The following is an 18,304-nucleotide window of genomic DNA, read 5'->3' as shown; positions in this document are numbered from 1 at the left end:
ATACTACATACATACTACATGCATGCTACATACATACTACATGCTACATACATACTACATGCTACATACATACTACATGCTACATACATACTACATATATACTACATGCATGCTACATACATACTACATGCTACATACATACTACATGCTACATACATACTACATACATACTACATGCATGCTATATGCATGCTACATACATGCTACATGCATGCTACATACATACTACATGCTACATACATACCACATACATACTACATACATACTACATACATACTACATGCATGCTACATACATACTACATACATACTACATACATACTACATACATACTACATGCATGCTACATACATACTACATGCATGCTACATGCATGCTACATACATACTACATGCTACATACATACCACATACATACTACATACATACTACATGCTCCCACGCAGCAATGGCATAAAGTGAGACTAGGGACTTTTTTTTTTTTAAGTGGCGGAGGAATACAGTGCGGAAGGATACCTACCTTCCGTCATTGGATTCCTGCAGCCCGTAGAGAACGGCAGCATCATCTGATGCTGCAGTTCTCTACCCAAGATCGTCGTGGGACACACTCGTGGACTGCTTCGGATCGTGGGTGAGTATTTTTGTGGTTTGTTATGTTAATATTTATTCCGGAAAAGACAATGGCTTCGGGGAACAATGTGACAAGTATTGGTAAGTATGTTACACTATGTTATATGTACTGTATGTCTATGTATGTATTGTATGAATGTATTGTATGTATGTAGTATATATGTGGTATGTATGTAGCATGTAGTATGTATGTAGTATGTATGTAGCATGCATGTAGCATGCAGTATGTATGTAGCATGCATGTAGTATATATGTAGTATGTATGTAGCATGCATGTAGTATATATGTAGTATGTATGTAGCATGTAGCATGTATGTAGTATGTATGTGGTATGTATGTAGCATGTAGTATGTATGTAGTATGTATGTAGCATGCATGTAGTATGTATGTAGCATGCATGTAGTATGTATGTAGCATGCATGTAGTATGTATGTAGTATGTATGTAGTATGTATGTAGCATGTAGTATGTATGTAGCATGCATGTAGTATGTATGTAGCATGCATGTAGTATGTATGTAGTATGTATGTAGTATGTATGTAGCATGCATGTAGTATGTATGTAGTATGTATGTAGCATGTAGTATGTATGTAGTATGTATGTGGTATGTATGTAGCATGTAGTATGTATGTAGTATGTATGTAGCATGCATGTAGTATGTATGTAGCATGCATGTAGTATGTATGTAGCATGCATGTAGTATGTATGTAGTATGTATGTAGTATGTATGTAGCATGCATGTAGTATGTATGTAGTATGTATGTAGTATGTATGTAGCATGTAGCATGTATATAGTATGTATGTGGTATGTATGTAGCATGTAGTATGTATGTAGTATGTATGTAGTATGTATGTAGTATGTATGTGGTATGTATGTAGCATGTAGTATGTATGTAGCATGCATGTAGCATGCATGTAGTATGTATGTAGCATGCATGTAGTATATATGTAGTATGTATGTAGCATGTAGTATGTATGTAGTATGTATGTGGTATGTATGTAGCATGTAGTATGTATGTAGTATGTATGTAGCATGCATGTAGTATGTATGTATGTAGTATGTATGTAGCATGCATGTAGTATGTATGTAGTATGTATGTAGTATGTATGTAGCATGCAGTATGTATGTAGCATGTATGTAGCATGTATGTAGTATGTATGTAGTATATATGTAGTATGTATGTAGCATGTAGTATGTATGTAGCATGCATGTAGTATATATGTAGTATGTATGTAGCATGTAGTATGTATGTAGCATTCATGTAGTATATATGTAGTATGTATGTAGCATGTAGTATGTATGTAGCATGCATGTAGTATATATGTAGTATGTATGTAGCATGTAGTATGTATGTAGCATGCATGTAGTATATATGTAGTATGTATGTAGCATGTAGTATGTATGTAGTATGTATGTAGTATTTTTTTTTTTTTTTTTTTAACATTTAACACATTAGCCGGATGATGGGACTACTACTGTCCCATCATTGGCTAATGTGTCAATCACTGTCATGGTAGCAGGCATCGCCAGATGGGACTTGTAGTCCCATCGGACGATGCTTGCACAGACCCCCGGACATCAGCACAACCCCCCGGCAGGCCGGCACAGCCCCCCGGCAGGCCGGTACAGACCCCCACAGGGTGCACAGACCACCGGCAGGCCGGCACAGCCCCCCGGCAGGCCGGTACAGACCCCCACAGGGTGCACAGACCACCGGCAGGCCGGCACAGCCCCCCGGCAGGCCGGTACCGACCCCGGGCAGTCCACACAGCCCCCCGGCAGGCCGGCAGAGACCCCCGGAAGGCCCGAAATGACGGCGCATCATGATGCGCACACACCGCGCATCATGATGACGTCAGGCCGTCAATCAACTTTGAACTTCCGATTCCGATGCCGAATTCCGATATTGAAAAAATATCGGAAGTCGGTATCGGAATTCCGATACAGCAAGTATCGGCCGATACCCGATACTTGCGGTATCGGAATGCTCAACACTAATCCACATCCCTCCAGTCACGCACAAACCCTGTACCAGACCTTGCCACGCCAACATTTTCACTTGCCCCACGAGATGCATCCTCCTCCCCTAAGTAATCATCCCCATCATCCTCCTCCTCCTCTTCTTCCTCCACCTCGTCCAGGAGAGGTCCCTGAGCAGACAATGGCTGAATGTCATCAAGGATTCCCTCCTCCTCTTCCTCCTCATCAACATTGGCTGCAGACGCCTGCTCCTTAAGGTGCGTCAAAGTTTGCATGAGCAGACGCATAAGTGGGATGCTCATGCTTAGGATGGCGTCGTCTGCGCTTACCAGCCGTGTGCATTCCTCAAAACACTGAAGGACTTTACAAAGGTCTTTCAGCTTCGACCACTGCACGCCTGTCAACTCCATGTCTGCTCTCAAAGTGCCTGGCCGTGTATCCTCCCACAAATGCATTATGGCCTGCCTCTGCTCGCACAGCCGCTCCACCATGTGCAGGGTGGAGTTCCACCTTGTTGCAATGTCGATAATGAGGCAGTGGTTGGGAAGGTGGAGCAATCGCTGCAGCTTCTGCATACGAACGGAGTGTACAGGCGACCGGCGGATGTGCGCGCACAGTCTTCGCACCTTCTGGAGCAGGGCTGTTAACTCCGGATAATTTTTGAGGAAGCACTGCACCACCAGGTTCAAGGTGTGAGCCAAGCAAGGTATGTGGCTGAGTTTTGAAAGGGCTATGGCTGCCACAAAATTACAGCCGTTATCACTAACTACCTTGCCTGCCTCAAGATGTACACTGCCCAGCCATGACTCAGTTTGTCGCTTCAAGTACTCGGCCAGCACCTCGGCGGTGTGTCTGTCGCCCAAACACATCATCTGCAACACAGCCTGCTGACGCTTTCCACTAGCTGCTCGATAGGGGGACACATCGTGTGCAACAGTGGCAGCTGCAGATGGAGTGCTCGTACGACTGCGCTCTGTGGACGAGCTGTCGCTTCTGGAGGAGGAGGAGGAGGAGGAGGGTCGAATGCCTACAGCCAACTGTTTCCTAGACCGTGGGCTAGGCAGCACTGTCCCACCACCGCTGTCCCCTGTGGACCCTGCATCCACCACATTAACCCAGTGCGCAGTGATGGACACGTAACGGCCCTGGCCATGCCGACTGGACCATGCATCAGTTGTGAGGTGCACCTTTCCGCTCACTGACTGCTTGAGTGCATGGACAATGCGGTCTTTCACATGATGGTGGAGGGCTGGGATGGCTTTGCGAGAGAAGAAGTGGCGACTGGGTAGGTCATAGCGTGGTACTGCATAGGCCATGAGTTCGCGGAAAGCTGTGCTTTCCACCAACCGAAAGGGCATCATCTCAAACGAGATTAGTTTGGCAATGTGGGCGTTCAAACCCAGTGTACGCGGATGAGAGACTGAGTACTTTCTTGACCTACTCATAGTGTCTGGGAGGGTGAGCTGGACTTGAGAGCTGCATATGGTGGAAGTAGCGGTGGACAGGGCGGACTGAGAGAGGGTTGATGATGGTGATGGAGTTGGTGTTCTTTCTGATGGCCTAGAATCAGTCTTTCGTTGATATAACAGTGGGATTCCCTGACTGCTGTGGCCTTGCAACGACACCTCAACATTTGCTGCTGTGCTAACCGGTGTGCTTACAGTGGGGGAAACAATGTAGCGTTGCTGACTACCTTCGTTGTGATCAGTTGCACATGTGGCACTTGAGGTTTGGTGTTGTGTCCACGCTTGCAAGTGCATGCTGGTTAAATGTCTAAGCATGCAACTGGTATTCAAATTTTTCAGATTTTTCCCTCGGCTAAAGGTCTTTGCGCACTTCTTACAGATAACCTTGGCCTGATCATGAGGATTTTGTTCAAAAAACTGCCACACTGCACTCTTCCTACTTTGGCAGACATTTTGCGGCCTAGCACGCTGTGATCTTTTGACCCTCTGGACAAGCTGTCCAGCAACTCTTTTGATGTTTGGAACCTGTCTTTGGAGTGCTCCGGGCCTGCCAGATAACAGCTGTTGCGATGTCGATGTCTGCTGTGGATGCTCCTCATCTGAGCTATTGGAAGCAGCACCCTCTTCCCCCAATGGATGCCAATCTGGGTCAACAACTGGGTCATCCATCACCTCCTCTTCTATGTCATGTGCACCTTTCTCTGTGTCACCGTGTATGGTGGTATAGTGTGCGGGAAGGGGCACCTGAGTCTCATCAGGGTCAAAATCTGGCTCTGTACACTGCGAGGACAATGTAGTGCTCTGAGTGAATGTACCAGCAGAATCATCCATCAGCGGCTGTGCATCAGTGCACTCCATGTCAGATTCATCTTGGCCTGGGTAATTCACCATTTGACTTGATAATCCAGGTATGGTATGTGAAAACAGCTCCATGGAGTAATCAGTAGTATGGCCTGCGTCATCCTTCAATCTTGGTTGGGGTGAAGGACACAAGGAAAGGTGTGGTTCATGAACATGAGCCTCCAATGACGACTCAGTGCTTTTACTTTTTACAACTGAAGAAGAGGAAGCGATAGAGCTGGAGGCTGAGTCAGCAATGTAAGACAAAACTTGATGCTCTGCCTTTAAAAGCGGTTTGCCAACTCCTAGAAAACTAAGCGTTCGAGGCCTTATGTAGACAGACGATGACGCAGGGTCAGCACCTCCTGCATTTGGTCCTATTTTGCTCTTGCCACTACCATCAGATCCACCACCAACACCATCATTACCAGCTGCCAACCCCCGCCCAATTCCACGGCCTCTTCCACCAGCCTTCCTCATTTTTGGTAGAAATGTAGACAAAATCCAACAAACTATATAGTAATGTAAAACAAGGTACAAGGTGTCTATAGGACAGGGGAGATTTAGAATTTCTGCACACACTTGTGGACACTGGACACTTGTGGATTGTGTGCGGCCCACTGATATCTGAGCGCTATGTGACACGCTCGATGGCACAGCTGCCTGTGACCAAAGTGACGAGAGGATAATGGAGATTTTGAATCTCTGCGTACACTTTTGGACACTGGACACTTGTGGATTGTGTGCGGCCCACTGATATCTGAGCGCTATGTGACACGCTCGATGGCACAGCTGCCTGTGACCAAAGTGACGAGAGGATAATGGAGATTTTGAATCTCTGCGTACACTTTTGGACACTGGACACTTGTGGATTGTGTGCGGCCCACTGATATCTGAGCGCTATGTGACACGCTCGATGGCACAGCTGCCTGTGACCAAAGTGACGAGAGGATAATGGAGATTTTGAATCTCTGCGTACACTTGTGGACAGTGGACACTTGTGGATTGTGTGCGGCCCACTGATATCTGAGCGCTATGTGACACGCTCGATGGCACAGCTGCCTGTGACCAAAGTGACGAGAGGATAATGGAGATTTTGAATCTCTGCGTACACTTGTGGACAGTGGACACTTGTGGATTGTGTGCGGCCCACTGATATCTGAGCGCTATGTGACACGCTCGATGGCACAGCTGCCTGTGACCAAAGTGACGAGAGGATAATGGAGATTTTGAATCTCTGCGTACACTTTTGGACACTGGACACTTGTGGATTGTGTGCGGCCCACTGATATCTGAGCGCTATGTGACACGCTCGATGGCACAGCTGCCTGTGACCAAAGTGACGAGAGGATAATGGAGATTTTGAATCTCTGCGTACACTTTTGGACACTGGACACTTGTGGATTGTGTGCGGCCCACTGATATCTGAGCGCTATGTGACACGCTCGATGGCACAGCTGCCTGTGACCAAAGTGACGAGAGGATAATGGAGATTTTGAATCTCTGCGTACACTTGTGGACAGTGGACACTTGTGGATTGTGTGCGGCCCACTGATATCTGAGCGCTATGTGACACGCTTGATGGCACAGCTGCCTGTGACCAAAGTGACGAGAGGATAATGGAGATTTTGAATCTCTGCGTACACTTGTGGACAGTGGACACTTGTGGATTGTGTGCAGCCCACTGATATCTGAGCGCTATGTGACACGCTCGATGGCACAGCTGCCTGTGACCAAAGTGACGAGAGGATAATGGAGATTTTGAATCTCTGCGTACACTTTTGGACACTGGACACTTGTGGATTGTGTGCGGCCCACTGATATCTGAGCGCTATGTGACACGCTCGATGGCACAGCTGCCTGTGACCAAAGTGACGAGAGGATAATGGAGATTTTGAATCTCTGCGTACACTTTTGGACACTGGACACTTGTGGATTGTGTGCGGCCCACTGATATCTGAGCGCTATGTGACACGCTCGATGGCACAGCTGCCTGTGACCAAAGTGACGAGAGGATAATGGAGATTTTGAATCTCTGCGTACACTTTTGGACACTGGACACTTGTGGATTGTGTGCGGCCCACTGATATCTGAGCGCTATGTGACACGCTCGATGGCACAGCTGCCTGTGACCAAAGTGACGAGAGGATAAGGGAGATTGGATTGCTTTTAAAAAAGCAGTTTGCGGAGCAGTGGGTAAACAGCAATGCCAGCGTGTCAGGAAGCCTTAGAAGGCAGCCCAACAACCAACACCACTGATACACCACAATATAGCCTCCCCTTGCACTGCACACACAGTGACTTGTGTGTTGTGCAGGCCAAATCGCTAGCAGCAGAAGCAGTTTTTTTGTCTTCTTCCCTGCCTAACGCTCTCCCTACAGAATCAGCAGCAACCTCTCCCTATACTAAGATCGGCAGAAGTAAGATGGCGGTCGGCGTGCACGCCCTTTTATACCCCCTGTGACGCCCACCAAAGCAAGCCAATCACTTGCATGCCCTTCTGAAAGATGGTGGTGACCCGTGCCTATGTCATCACGTTGCCCACAGTGTCCGTGGATCCTGATTGGCTGAAAAAGAGCGCAAAACAAACTTTTGAAACGCGACTTTGGCGCGTAAGTCGCCGACCTCGTGGCCGACCTCATCCTAGGGTCGGGTTTCGTTTCATGAAACCCGACTTTGCCAAAAGTCGGCGACTTTTGAATTTTTTCGACCCGTTTCGCTCAACTCTACTGGTGACAGGTTCCCTTTAAACTTTAATTGTCATTTCTCAGCACAAGCCTCCAGTTTACATAAATCCTTCTGTAATATTAAATTATTCTCCTCTGTTTTGATTACATGCAGAGTTTAGTATCATCTGTAAGGGTACCGTTACACATAACGATGTCCCAGCGATCCCACCAACGATCCGAAGTGGATGGGATCGCTGGGACATTCTTAGCTGATCGCTGATGAGCTGTCACATAGACAGCCCCTCCAGCGATCAGGACCAGCGAGCATGCTGGTTACCAACGTAAACATCGGGTTTCTAAGGGCCGCGGGGCAATTAAAAACTCGATGTTTACCCTAGATACCAGCGTGCACTGCAGGCTGGGCGGGAGGTGGAGGCAGAGCGGCGTACAGACCGGAGTAGCTCTGCTGTCTGCTACTCCAGTCTGTCAGACCGGAGTAGCAGATAGCAGAGCTACGCCGGTCTGTCTGCGCCGCTCTGCCTCCACCTCCCGCCCTGCCTGCAGTGCCCGCTGGTATCTAGGGTAAACATCGAGCTTCTAATTGCCCCGCGGCCCTTAGAAACCCGATGTTTACGTTGGTAACCAGCGTGCAGCTTCGCTCATCGCTGGCTTCCGCTGCCACACGATGCGCGCTGGCCAGCAGGAGACCAGCGATGAAAAAACGGGCCAGGACGATCCAGCACAATCAGTGATACCCCGCGGGGGGGCCGATCGCTGCTGGATGTCACACACAGGGATCTCGCTGGAGAGATCGCTGATGTGTCACAAAATCAGCGATCTCGCCAGCAAGATCGCTGTGTGTAACAAGCCCTTTAATATTGAAATTCTACTCTGTATGCCCTTTATAAGGTCCTTAATAGATATGTTAAATAAATGGCCCAATACTGACCCAAGTGGTACCTCACTATTAACTGAGACACAATCCGGGTTTGTTCCATTAATAACCACTCTTTGTTTCCTACTTCATAACCCAGTTACACATATTTTCCCTTAGTCCAATTTTTTCAATTTTATATACCAAACTTTTATGTGGCATCATAGAATCAAAGAATGTTTGAGGTGGAAGGGACCTCAAGGGTCATTGTGTCCAACCCCATGCTCAATGCAGGATTCACTAAACCATCTCAGACAGATGTCTGTCCAGCCTCTGAAGACTTCCATTGAAGGAGAACTCACCACCTTTCATGGCTGCCTGTTCCGATCATTGATCACCCAAACTGTCAAATTTTTTTTTCCAATATCTATTGTGAATCTTCTCTCTTTCAGTTTCGTTCCATTGCTTCTTGTGTTTCCATGTGCAAATGAGAATATTGATGATCCCTCTACACTATGACATGCATTCAGATATTTGTAGGCAGCTATTAAGTCTCCTCTTAGCCTTTTTTTTTTGCAAGTTATACATTCCCAGATCCTTTAACTGTTCCTCGTAGGACATACTTTACAGTCTGCTCACCATCCTGGTAGCTCTTCTCTGAACTTGCTCCAGTTTTTCAATGTCTTTTTTAAAATGTGGCATCCAGAACTGGACACAGTATTACAGATGAGGCCTGACCAATAAGGAGAAGTGGGGGATAATTGCTTCACAAGATCTAGACTCTATGCTTCTCTTAATATAACATCCTAGAACTGTGTTTGCCTTTTTTGCTGCTGCATCACACTGTTGATTCATGTGCAGTCTATGATCTATTAATGTACCCAAGTATTTTTCACACGTGCTGTGGCTTAGTTCTGTTCCTCCCATTCTATAGCTGTAATTTTTGTTTTTCTTTCCCAGATGTAGAATCTTGCATTTCTTCCTGTTAAATGCCATTCCATTAGTTGCTGCCCATTGTTCAAGCTTATCTAGATCCTTCTGAATCCTTTCTCTGTCTTCTCTAGTGTTAGCTGTCCTTGCTAGCTTTGCATCGTCTGCAAGTCTGATTAGTTTACCTTCAGTTCCCTTATCTAGATCATTTAGAGTCTTGTGGTACCCCACTTGAAACACTCTTCCAGTTGAGTATGGAACCATTTATTACCACTCTTTGAGTACGAGCATCATATAAACACCTTTAAAAAAAATCTACATAGACTACATTCACTGCGTTCTCCTGGTCCAGTCTGGAACTTACCTCCTCAGAGAAGCTGATCAGATTAGTTTGATAGGACCAATTCCTCACAAAGCAATGTTGATCCTGGGTTATGAGGCTATTCTTGAGATACTCCAGGATAGCGTCTCATAGGAAACCCTTAAGTATTTTACCCACAGTGGAGGTTAAATCTACAGGCCGATAATTTCCAGGCTCAGATTTTGTCCCCTTTTTGAATATTGGCATCACATTTACTATGCACCAGTCCTGTGGTACAGACCCCGCTATTATTTAACCCATGAATATTGCAAATCTGTTTATCATTGTACTTCATCCTTGCAGTACTTGGGGGTCTTTGACATCTGGGTCCTGGGATTTGTCTATTTTAGTGATTTTGAGGCAGTGCCAAACTTCCTGTTGGGTTTGACAAGAGACATTTAGTGGATAATTTCTGGTTTCCCTGATCATAGACATTAGCAGTAGACATGGAGGCTGCTCAGAGTCCCCGCCTGACCTGAGGTGAACTCAGGATCGTGGGAAAATGTTCAGAAAATTTCCCACGCTAATCAGTTCATTTCCGGTCAGTGGGGGCGCCTGCACAGACAGATTTTCCTTCATTCCACCGTGGTTTACTGCCTGGCCGGTAGCATTACCACCCCTCCCGGGTGTAAACTAATTAACCCCTTCAGATGGATTGCAGCGGGGGACATGACTGAACGGTGTAGAGGTATGGATATTGTCGCTTTTTAAAAAAATTTTTTTACAGGAGAATGATGGCTTCACTTGGAGTGGCTGTGTAATAAATTTGGTCAAAAACTGTGTGTCATTATTTCATTAAAATATTTTCTAATTAATGTCTGTATTTTTTTTAACCCTTTCAGACTAGTGGATTAATAATGGATAGGTGTCTTATTGACACCTCTCTTTTATTAATCCGGCTTAATGTCACCTTTCAATTGCAAGGTGACATTAACCCCTTATTAACCCACATGTCACCATTAAAGGCAGTGGGAATAGAGAGGCTAAGTGCCAGGAAAGGCACATCTTACATATGCTCCTTTTCTGGGGTGGCTGGGGATAGAGGTTTGTAGCCAGGGGAGGGCAAATAACCATGGTCCCTTCCTAGGCTATTAATATCTGCCCTCAGTCACTGGCTTTCCCTCTCTGGCAGAGAAAATTGCATGGGAGCCCATAAAGTTGTCACACGGATGTCACACGGATGCTTAGATGCGAGAAAATGGCATCCTCGCATTGCACATGGATGACCTACGGATTACTGTTCATGAAACATTTGTGCGATTCTCGTCCGTGGAAAACAGACCGATTTTTTATACGTTGTGTGTGACTCCGGCCTAAGATCATCTCTCAGCCCTTGGAAATTCGCCTTTCTGAAGTGTATTGTCCTTCTAGCCCCTCTATGATACATCCTATTAAAGGATGTATGAAAAGATCCCCCATCTTGTATATTTGACATGCGGTCTGGCCTATTGTTCCATATTAGGTGTAGCAGTGCCCCCCTTTTGTTGGTTACTGAACCAGTTGGGAAAGGTAATTGACTTTCATTGATGCTAAAAGTTAATTAACAAGTTAACTGTACCCTAAAATAGTGCCACTGACAGATAAAACTCATCCAAAAGAAAATCAGTCCTCATTCCGATATGTAAACAAAAAATAAAAAAGTTGTGAATCTAGGAATGCGAAAATGAAAAAAAAAATACAGACCCATCCAGAAAAGGATAATAAAAATACATTGAATTATGTTAAAAAAAACACATTTTTTTTTTTTACAGTACAGATTATGTTTTTCGCCATACATTTAGTGAGTTTTCTGTTTTCCATGCTAAACGTGTTCATTGAGCATATACCCCCCCCAAAAAAAAGAAGAGGTATGAAAAATAATAGTAGACTAAGCTATTTAATACTGGAAAGTCCAGTTATAAATATCGACTTTTTTTTACCATAAAAGTCTACAATACACAAGTGCCATGGTACAGTGGACGGATGCATTATGAGTAGAGTTGAGTGACTTTGGTCGGATCGGGTTTCGTGAAACCCGACTGAAACAAAATTTGAGTCGGATGAAACTGGTCCGACTAGGGCAAAAAAAGTCAGAGTTTCGTCCGAAACCCGACCCCAAAGCAAGTCAATGGGGAATAAAAGTCAGCATTGTGGATGAATGTCATCCGCTCATTGGGATAACATTGCATTGGGGTCGGGTTTCGGACGAAACTCCGACTTTTGTTGCCCTAGTCAGACCAGTTTCATCCGACTCAAATTTTGTTTCATTCGGGTTTCACGAAACCCGATCCGACCAAAGTCGCTCAACTCTAAAGGGCATGTCACACTAAGAGATATCGCTAGCAATATCGCTATAACTAGTGACGTTATAGCGATATTGCTAGCGATATCGCTGTGTCTGATACTTACCTACGACCAGCTCCCCCGCTGGTTATCGCTGATCGCGCGAGAACGTTCAGGACCGTTTCTCGTCGTCAGCTTCTTGCGGCGCTTCCTGCTGTGAAGGCGAGCGACGCGTGGAGCCGGGCGGGAGGACGCAGGATCACCTAGTGTGACAGGTAAGTAGCGACCCCCGTCCCCAGCGATGTCGCTGGTGAGATTTGCCTGTGTGGCAGCTCACTAGCGACCACTTAGCGATGTACCAGCGATCCTGACCGCGTCATATCGCTGGTACATCGCTAAGTGTGACAGTACCTTTATTATGAGTTATGCAGCAGCTTTTCATATCTGTTAGAACAATGGCGTCATTCACTATAATAGAATCTGTTAATGACTATGTTATCAAATGGCTCATTGTTATCTGCAGCCATAGCACTGACCTCTCTATTCCCTTCAGTAGGTGTCTGTGCCTACGGGATAATAAGGCACTGCCTCCCCATGCAGCCTATAGAAAAGAAATGAAAATGGATTAGTTATAACATTTGGGTAAACTTTACAACTATTGTAGAAGGTTTATAGATAAAAATACAGCTATTAAATTATAGATTAAACTTTATTTTTCCCAAACCTGGTAGTATTTTGGGCTTATTTACAGGGCCGGTTTTAGGCAAAGTGGAGACCTAGGCAAAGTTTAAAATGGGGCCCCAAATGTTAACATATTGCACATCACAGAAGCATTTCGGTTGTAGTTACATGCGCTGAGTTCAGGACGCTAAATGAGTGTGATCAACAATATTGAAGTCGTTCAACACTGGTTTCCCAGCCTCTTTCCACCGTCTGAGAAAGAATGATGGGGACAGAACGATCACTAATAGATCAATCTGTCCCCATACAGTATCATGTTATCAGCAGCACATCTACAGTTTACACCCCATAGTCCTTCATATAATGTGCCCCATAGTCCTCCATATAGTATAATACACTCCTCAGTCCTCCATATAATATAATACACTCCTCATAGCCTTCCATATATTAAAATACACTGCCCAGTCCTCCATATAGTATAATACACTCCTCATAGTGCTCCATATAGTATAATGCACCGCCATAGTCATCCATGTAGTACAATTCACTTCCCATAGTATAATGCACCACATAGTTCTTCATATAATGTATTCCTCATAGCAGGGGTGGACACTGACAGCTTGGGGCCCCTGTGCAAGAAATGTGTCTGGGCCCCCATCCTTTTATGGCGTCAAAGCTACATGTGTATATACATATATATATATACTGTATATATTTATATTGATATTATTTAGCCACACACACATACAGTCATATGTTAAAGTTTGGGCACCCATATTAATGTTAACCTTTTTTCTTTATAACAATTTTGGTTTTTGCAACAGCTATTTCAGTTTCATATATCTAATAACTGATGGACTCAGTTATATTTCTGGATTCAAATGAAGTTTATTGTACTAACAGAAAATGTGCAATCTGCATTTAAACAAAATTTGACAGGTGCAAAAGTATGGGCACCCGTATCATTTTCTTGATTTGAACACTCCTAACTACTTTTTACTGACTTCCTGAAGCACTAAATTGGTTTTGCAACCTCACTGAGCTTTGAACTTCATAGGCAGGTGTATCAAATCATGAGAAAAGGTATTTAAGGTGGCCACTTGCAAGTAGTTCTCCTATTTGATTCTCCTATGAAGAGTGGCATCATGGGCTCCTCAAAACAACTCTCAAATGATCTGAAAACAAAGATTATTCAACATAGCTTTTCAGGGGAAGGATACAAAAAGTTGTCTCAGAGATTTAACCTGTCAGTTTCCACTGTGAGGAACATAGTAAGGAAATGGAAGAACACAGGTACAGTTCTTGTTAAGCCCAGAAGTGGCAGGCCAAGAAAAATATCAGAAAGGCAGAGAAGAAGAATGGTGAGAACAGTCAAGGACAATCCACAGACCACCTCCAAAGACCTGCAGCATCATCTTGCTGCAGATGGTGTCACTGTGCATCGGTCAACAATACAGCGCACTTTGCACAAGGAGAAGCTGTATGGGAGAGTGACGCGAAAAAAGCCGTTTCTGCAAGCACGGCACAAACAGAGTCGCCTGAGGTATGCAAAAGCACATTTGGACAAGCCAGTAGAGTTGAGCGACTTTTGGTTTTTTAGGGTCGCGTTTCGTTTCGTGAAACCCGACTTTTCCAAAAGTCGGGTCGAGCAAGATCGTCCGATTATAGGGAAAAGTCGGGGTCGTCCCGAAACACGAAACCCAATGTAAGTCAATGGGGAATAAAAGTCGGCAGTGAGAGGACAGGAAACACACCTACAGTGCCCATTTGAATGCCAAAAGCATCAATTCTTCTTACTTAAGCTTGTCAACCTTAATTAACTTCATAATACAAGTTACGCACTGAAAAATGGGGGTTATTTGGCTAAAGTTGTGGGGGGGGAGGGCTGGCTGCAGGTTTTCATGTGCCCTGGGCGAAAGAGCGCCCCTTTAACACATACCACAACTCATCATGCTCCGATACGGCAGAGAAATAGCGGTATAGTACAATGAAAAATACCTCACTTTTTACATCTCATGAAGAGGCCCATCTATTTCTCCATACAGAATCATTGGTCCCATATAATGTTTGAAACAGTATATGATGAGCTCCACATAATGCTACAGTATATATTGGTCCCCATGGATGAAGCTCCACTGTCTTATGGGCCCAAATAATGCTCCAAACATAATGGGCCCCATTTCTAATGCTCTAGTGTATAATGGGCCCTGTAAATGCTGCTCCAGTGTCTGATGTCCACCTTTGGAATGTTCCAGTGTATGGTGGGCCCCATCTATCATTCTCCAGAGTATAGTGCTCCTCAAAAATTGTTGTCCCAACATTGAAAACAATCAAATAAGTCTCCTCGCTAGGGAATCCCTGTACTTGTCTGGACTCCTTGTCGTCCCCATCTTCCATCTCACTGCACAGTATTTCAACTTTGCAAGTGCTGTGATCCTGAGCAAGCAGGGGGGGCCTACTCGTTGGCGATGGCACTGGCACAGGGCCCCTGATAGTACGGTGTTGTGTCTGATGGCGGGTGGGCCGAACCTGCACTTTCATCTGCAGCTTTCTCTTTGTCACCGTGTAAGATGGAACTGTATATGGGAAGGGTAACCTGAGTTTCATCAGGGTCAGATTCAGGTCGTGTAGCGTGCGAGGGGAATGTAGTGGTCTGGGTCAATGTACCAGCAGATTCATCGAGCAGTGGCTGGGCATCAGTGCACTTGTGTCGCCCCCAGGAGTACGGTCGCCACAGTGGCATTACCTTCTTCCTAGGGAGTGTGATGTCATGCTTGGGAGCAACGAAGGATCTCTCTAGCAGGTTAACTGATTGGGCGGCGTTATTCCCACGAGTCATGACCCTCCAAACAGCGTTCATGAAGGCAAAGTGTTTGTTTTACGTGGGCAGTATGGTTGCAAAGCTGAACCTTAAAGGAATGTCCAGAAGGGCACCACCAGGAGTGGAGCCTACGGTTAAATTCGACTCCACCTGGGAAACCTCAACCATGCCAGCTACAGAACAGATGCACACATTGCAAGCTTAATTCCGTTAACGAACGAGACTCCGTCATGCCCCGTGGTCCGAGTCTGGCTTACTAGAGGGACACGTGAGGCTCTGGCACATGAGATTGGCCAATAACTGGTGTGTCATGCCCTTACATGTCCGTGGCTGCATGTGCGCTACACTGAAAAGGCCAGCGTTTGTCGCTTACAGGTGCAGATAACCCGCTGAACAACGTTAGTGATGGGGATCACTGATTACAATTATTACCACGTGATTGCACAAAGGTGAGAAAGGGTACCGTATCCCCAGATAACATGTATGGATAGCGTACACATTCAAAATATATGTCTCAGGAGGCAGGCTCAGACGGTGTCAGGCCCAGTATGGATTGCACGTGATTGCACAAAGGTTAGAAAGGGTACCGTTTCCCCAGATAACATGTATGGATAGCGTACACATTCAAAATATATGTCTCAGGAGGCAGGCTCAGATGGTGTCAGGCCCAGTATGGATTGCACGTGATTGCACAAAGGTTAGAAAGGGTACCGTTTCCCCAGATAACATGTATGGATAGCGTACACATTCAAAATATATGTCTCAGGAGGCAGGCTCAGACGGTGTTAGGCCCAGTATGGATTGCACGTGATTGCACAAAGGTTAGAAAGGGTACCGTATCCCCAGATAACATGTATGGATAGCGTACACATTCAAAATATATGTCTCAGGAGGCAGGCTCAGATGATGTCAGGCCCAGTATGGATTGCACGTGATTGCACAAAGGTTAGAAAGGGTACCGTTTCCCCAGATAACATGTATGGATAGCGTACAAATTCAAAATATATGTCTCAGGAGGCAGGCTCAGACGGTGTTAGGCCCAGTATGGATTGCACGTGATTGCACAAAGGTTAGAAAGGGTACCGTATCCCCAGATAACATGTATGGATAGCGTACACATTCAAAATATATGTCTATACATCAGGAGGCAGACTCAGACGGTGTTAGGCCCAGTATGGATTGCACGTGATTGCACAAAGGTGAGAAAGGGTTCCGTATCCCCAGATAACATGTATGGATAGCGTACACATTCAAAATATATGTCTATACATCAGGAGGCAGGCTCAGACAGTGTTAGGCCCAGTATGGATTGCACGTGATTGCACAAAGGTTAGAAAGGGTACCGTTTCCCCAGATAACATGTATGGATAGCGTACACATTCAAAATACAGTGGGGAAAAAAAGTATTTAGTCAGTCAGCAATAGTGCAAGTTCCACCACTTAAAAAGATGAGAGGCGTCTGTAATTTACATCATAGGTAGACCTCAACTATGGGAGACAAACTGAGAAAAAAAAATCCAGAAAATCACATTGTCTGTTTTTTTTTCATTTTATTTGCATATTATGGTGGAAAATAAGTATTTGGTCAGAAACAAAATTTCATCTCAATACTTTGTGATATATCCTTTGTTGGCAATGACAGAGGTCAAACGTTTTCTGTAAGTCTTCACAAGGTTGCCACACACTGTTGTTGGTATGTTGGCCCATTCCTCCATGCAGATCTCCTCTAGAGCAGTGATGTTTTTGGCTTTTCGCTTGGCAACACGGACTTTCAACTCCCTCCAAAGGTTTTCTATAGGGTTGAGATCTGGAGACTGGCTAGGCCACTCCAGGACCTTGAAATGCTTCTTACGAAGCCACTCCTTCATTGCCCTGGCGGTGTGCTTTGGATCATTGTCATGTTGAAAGACCCAGCCACGTTTCATCTTCAATGCCCTTGCTGATGGAAGGAGGTTTGCACTCAAAATCTCACGATACATGGCCCCATTCATTCTTTCATGTACCCGGATCAGTCGTCCTGGCCCCTTTGCAGAGAAACAGCCCCAAAGCATGATGTTTCCACCACCATGCTTTACAGTAGGTATGGTGTTTGATGGATGCAACTCAGTATTCTTTTTCCTCCAAACACGACAAGTTGTGTTTCTACCAAACAGTTCCAGTTTGGTTTCATCAGACCATAGGACATTCTCCCAAAACTCCTCTGGATCATCCAAATGCTCTCTAGCAAACTTCAGACGGGCCCGGACATGTACAGGCTTAAGCAGTGGGACACGTCTGGCACTGCAGGATCTGAGTCCATGGTGGCGTAGTGTGTTACTTATGGTAGGCCTTGTTACATTGGTCCCAGCTCTCTGCAGTTCATTCACTAGGTCCCCCCGCGTGGTTCTGGGATTTTTGCTCACCGTTCTTGTGATCATTCTGACCCCACGGGGTGGGATTTTGCGTGGAGCACCAGATCGAGGAAGATTATCAGTGGTCTTGTATGTCTTCCATTTTCTAATTATTGCTCCCACAGTTGATTTCTTCACTCCAAGCTGGTTGGCTATTGCAGATTCAGTCTTCCCAGCCTGGTGCAGGGCTACAATTTTGTTTCTGGTGTCCTTTGACAGCTCTTTGGTCTTCACCATAGTGGAGTTTGGAGTCAGACTGTTTGAGGGTGTGCACAGGTGTCTTTTTATACTGATAACAAGTTTAAACAGGTGCCATTACTACAGGTAATGAGTGGAGGAAAGAGGAGACTCTTAAAGAAGAAGTTACAGGTCTGTGAGAGCCAGAAATCTTGATTGCTTGTT

General features: G+C 45.3%; 1 protein-coding gene across 2 annotated transcripts in view; it reads right to left on the bottom strand.

Moving 5' to 3' along the window:
• Positions 1 to 18,304, bottom strand: part of CSAD (cysteine sulfinic acid decarboxylase) — a 126,883-nt gene that overhangs the window by 51,390 nt on the left and 57,189 nt on the right. For both annotated transcript variants that reach the window (XM_073546174.1, XM_073546175.1), the window contains one exon: positions 12,547 to 12,611. In XM_073546174.1, coding sequence (XP_073402275.1) covers positions 12,547 to 12,611 — 65 coding nt within the window. The remainder of the gene's footprint in view (positions 1 to 12,546; positions 12,612 to 18,304) is intronic.

This window comes from Dendrobates tinctorius, unplaced genomic scaffold (genome assembly GCF_039654945.1).
Source record: "Dendrobates tinctorius isolate UK_male_01 unplaced genomic scaffold, ASM3965494v1 ptg000145l, whole genome shotgun sequence".
In the NCBI taxonomy this organism is placed as follows: Eukaryota; Metazoa; Chordata; class Amphibia; order Anura; family Dendrobatidae; genus Dendrobates; species Dendrobates tinctorius.
Note: the sequence above shows the minus strand (reverse complement) of the source record. Positions and strands in the feature narration are given on the sequence as shown.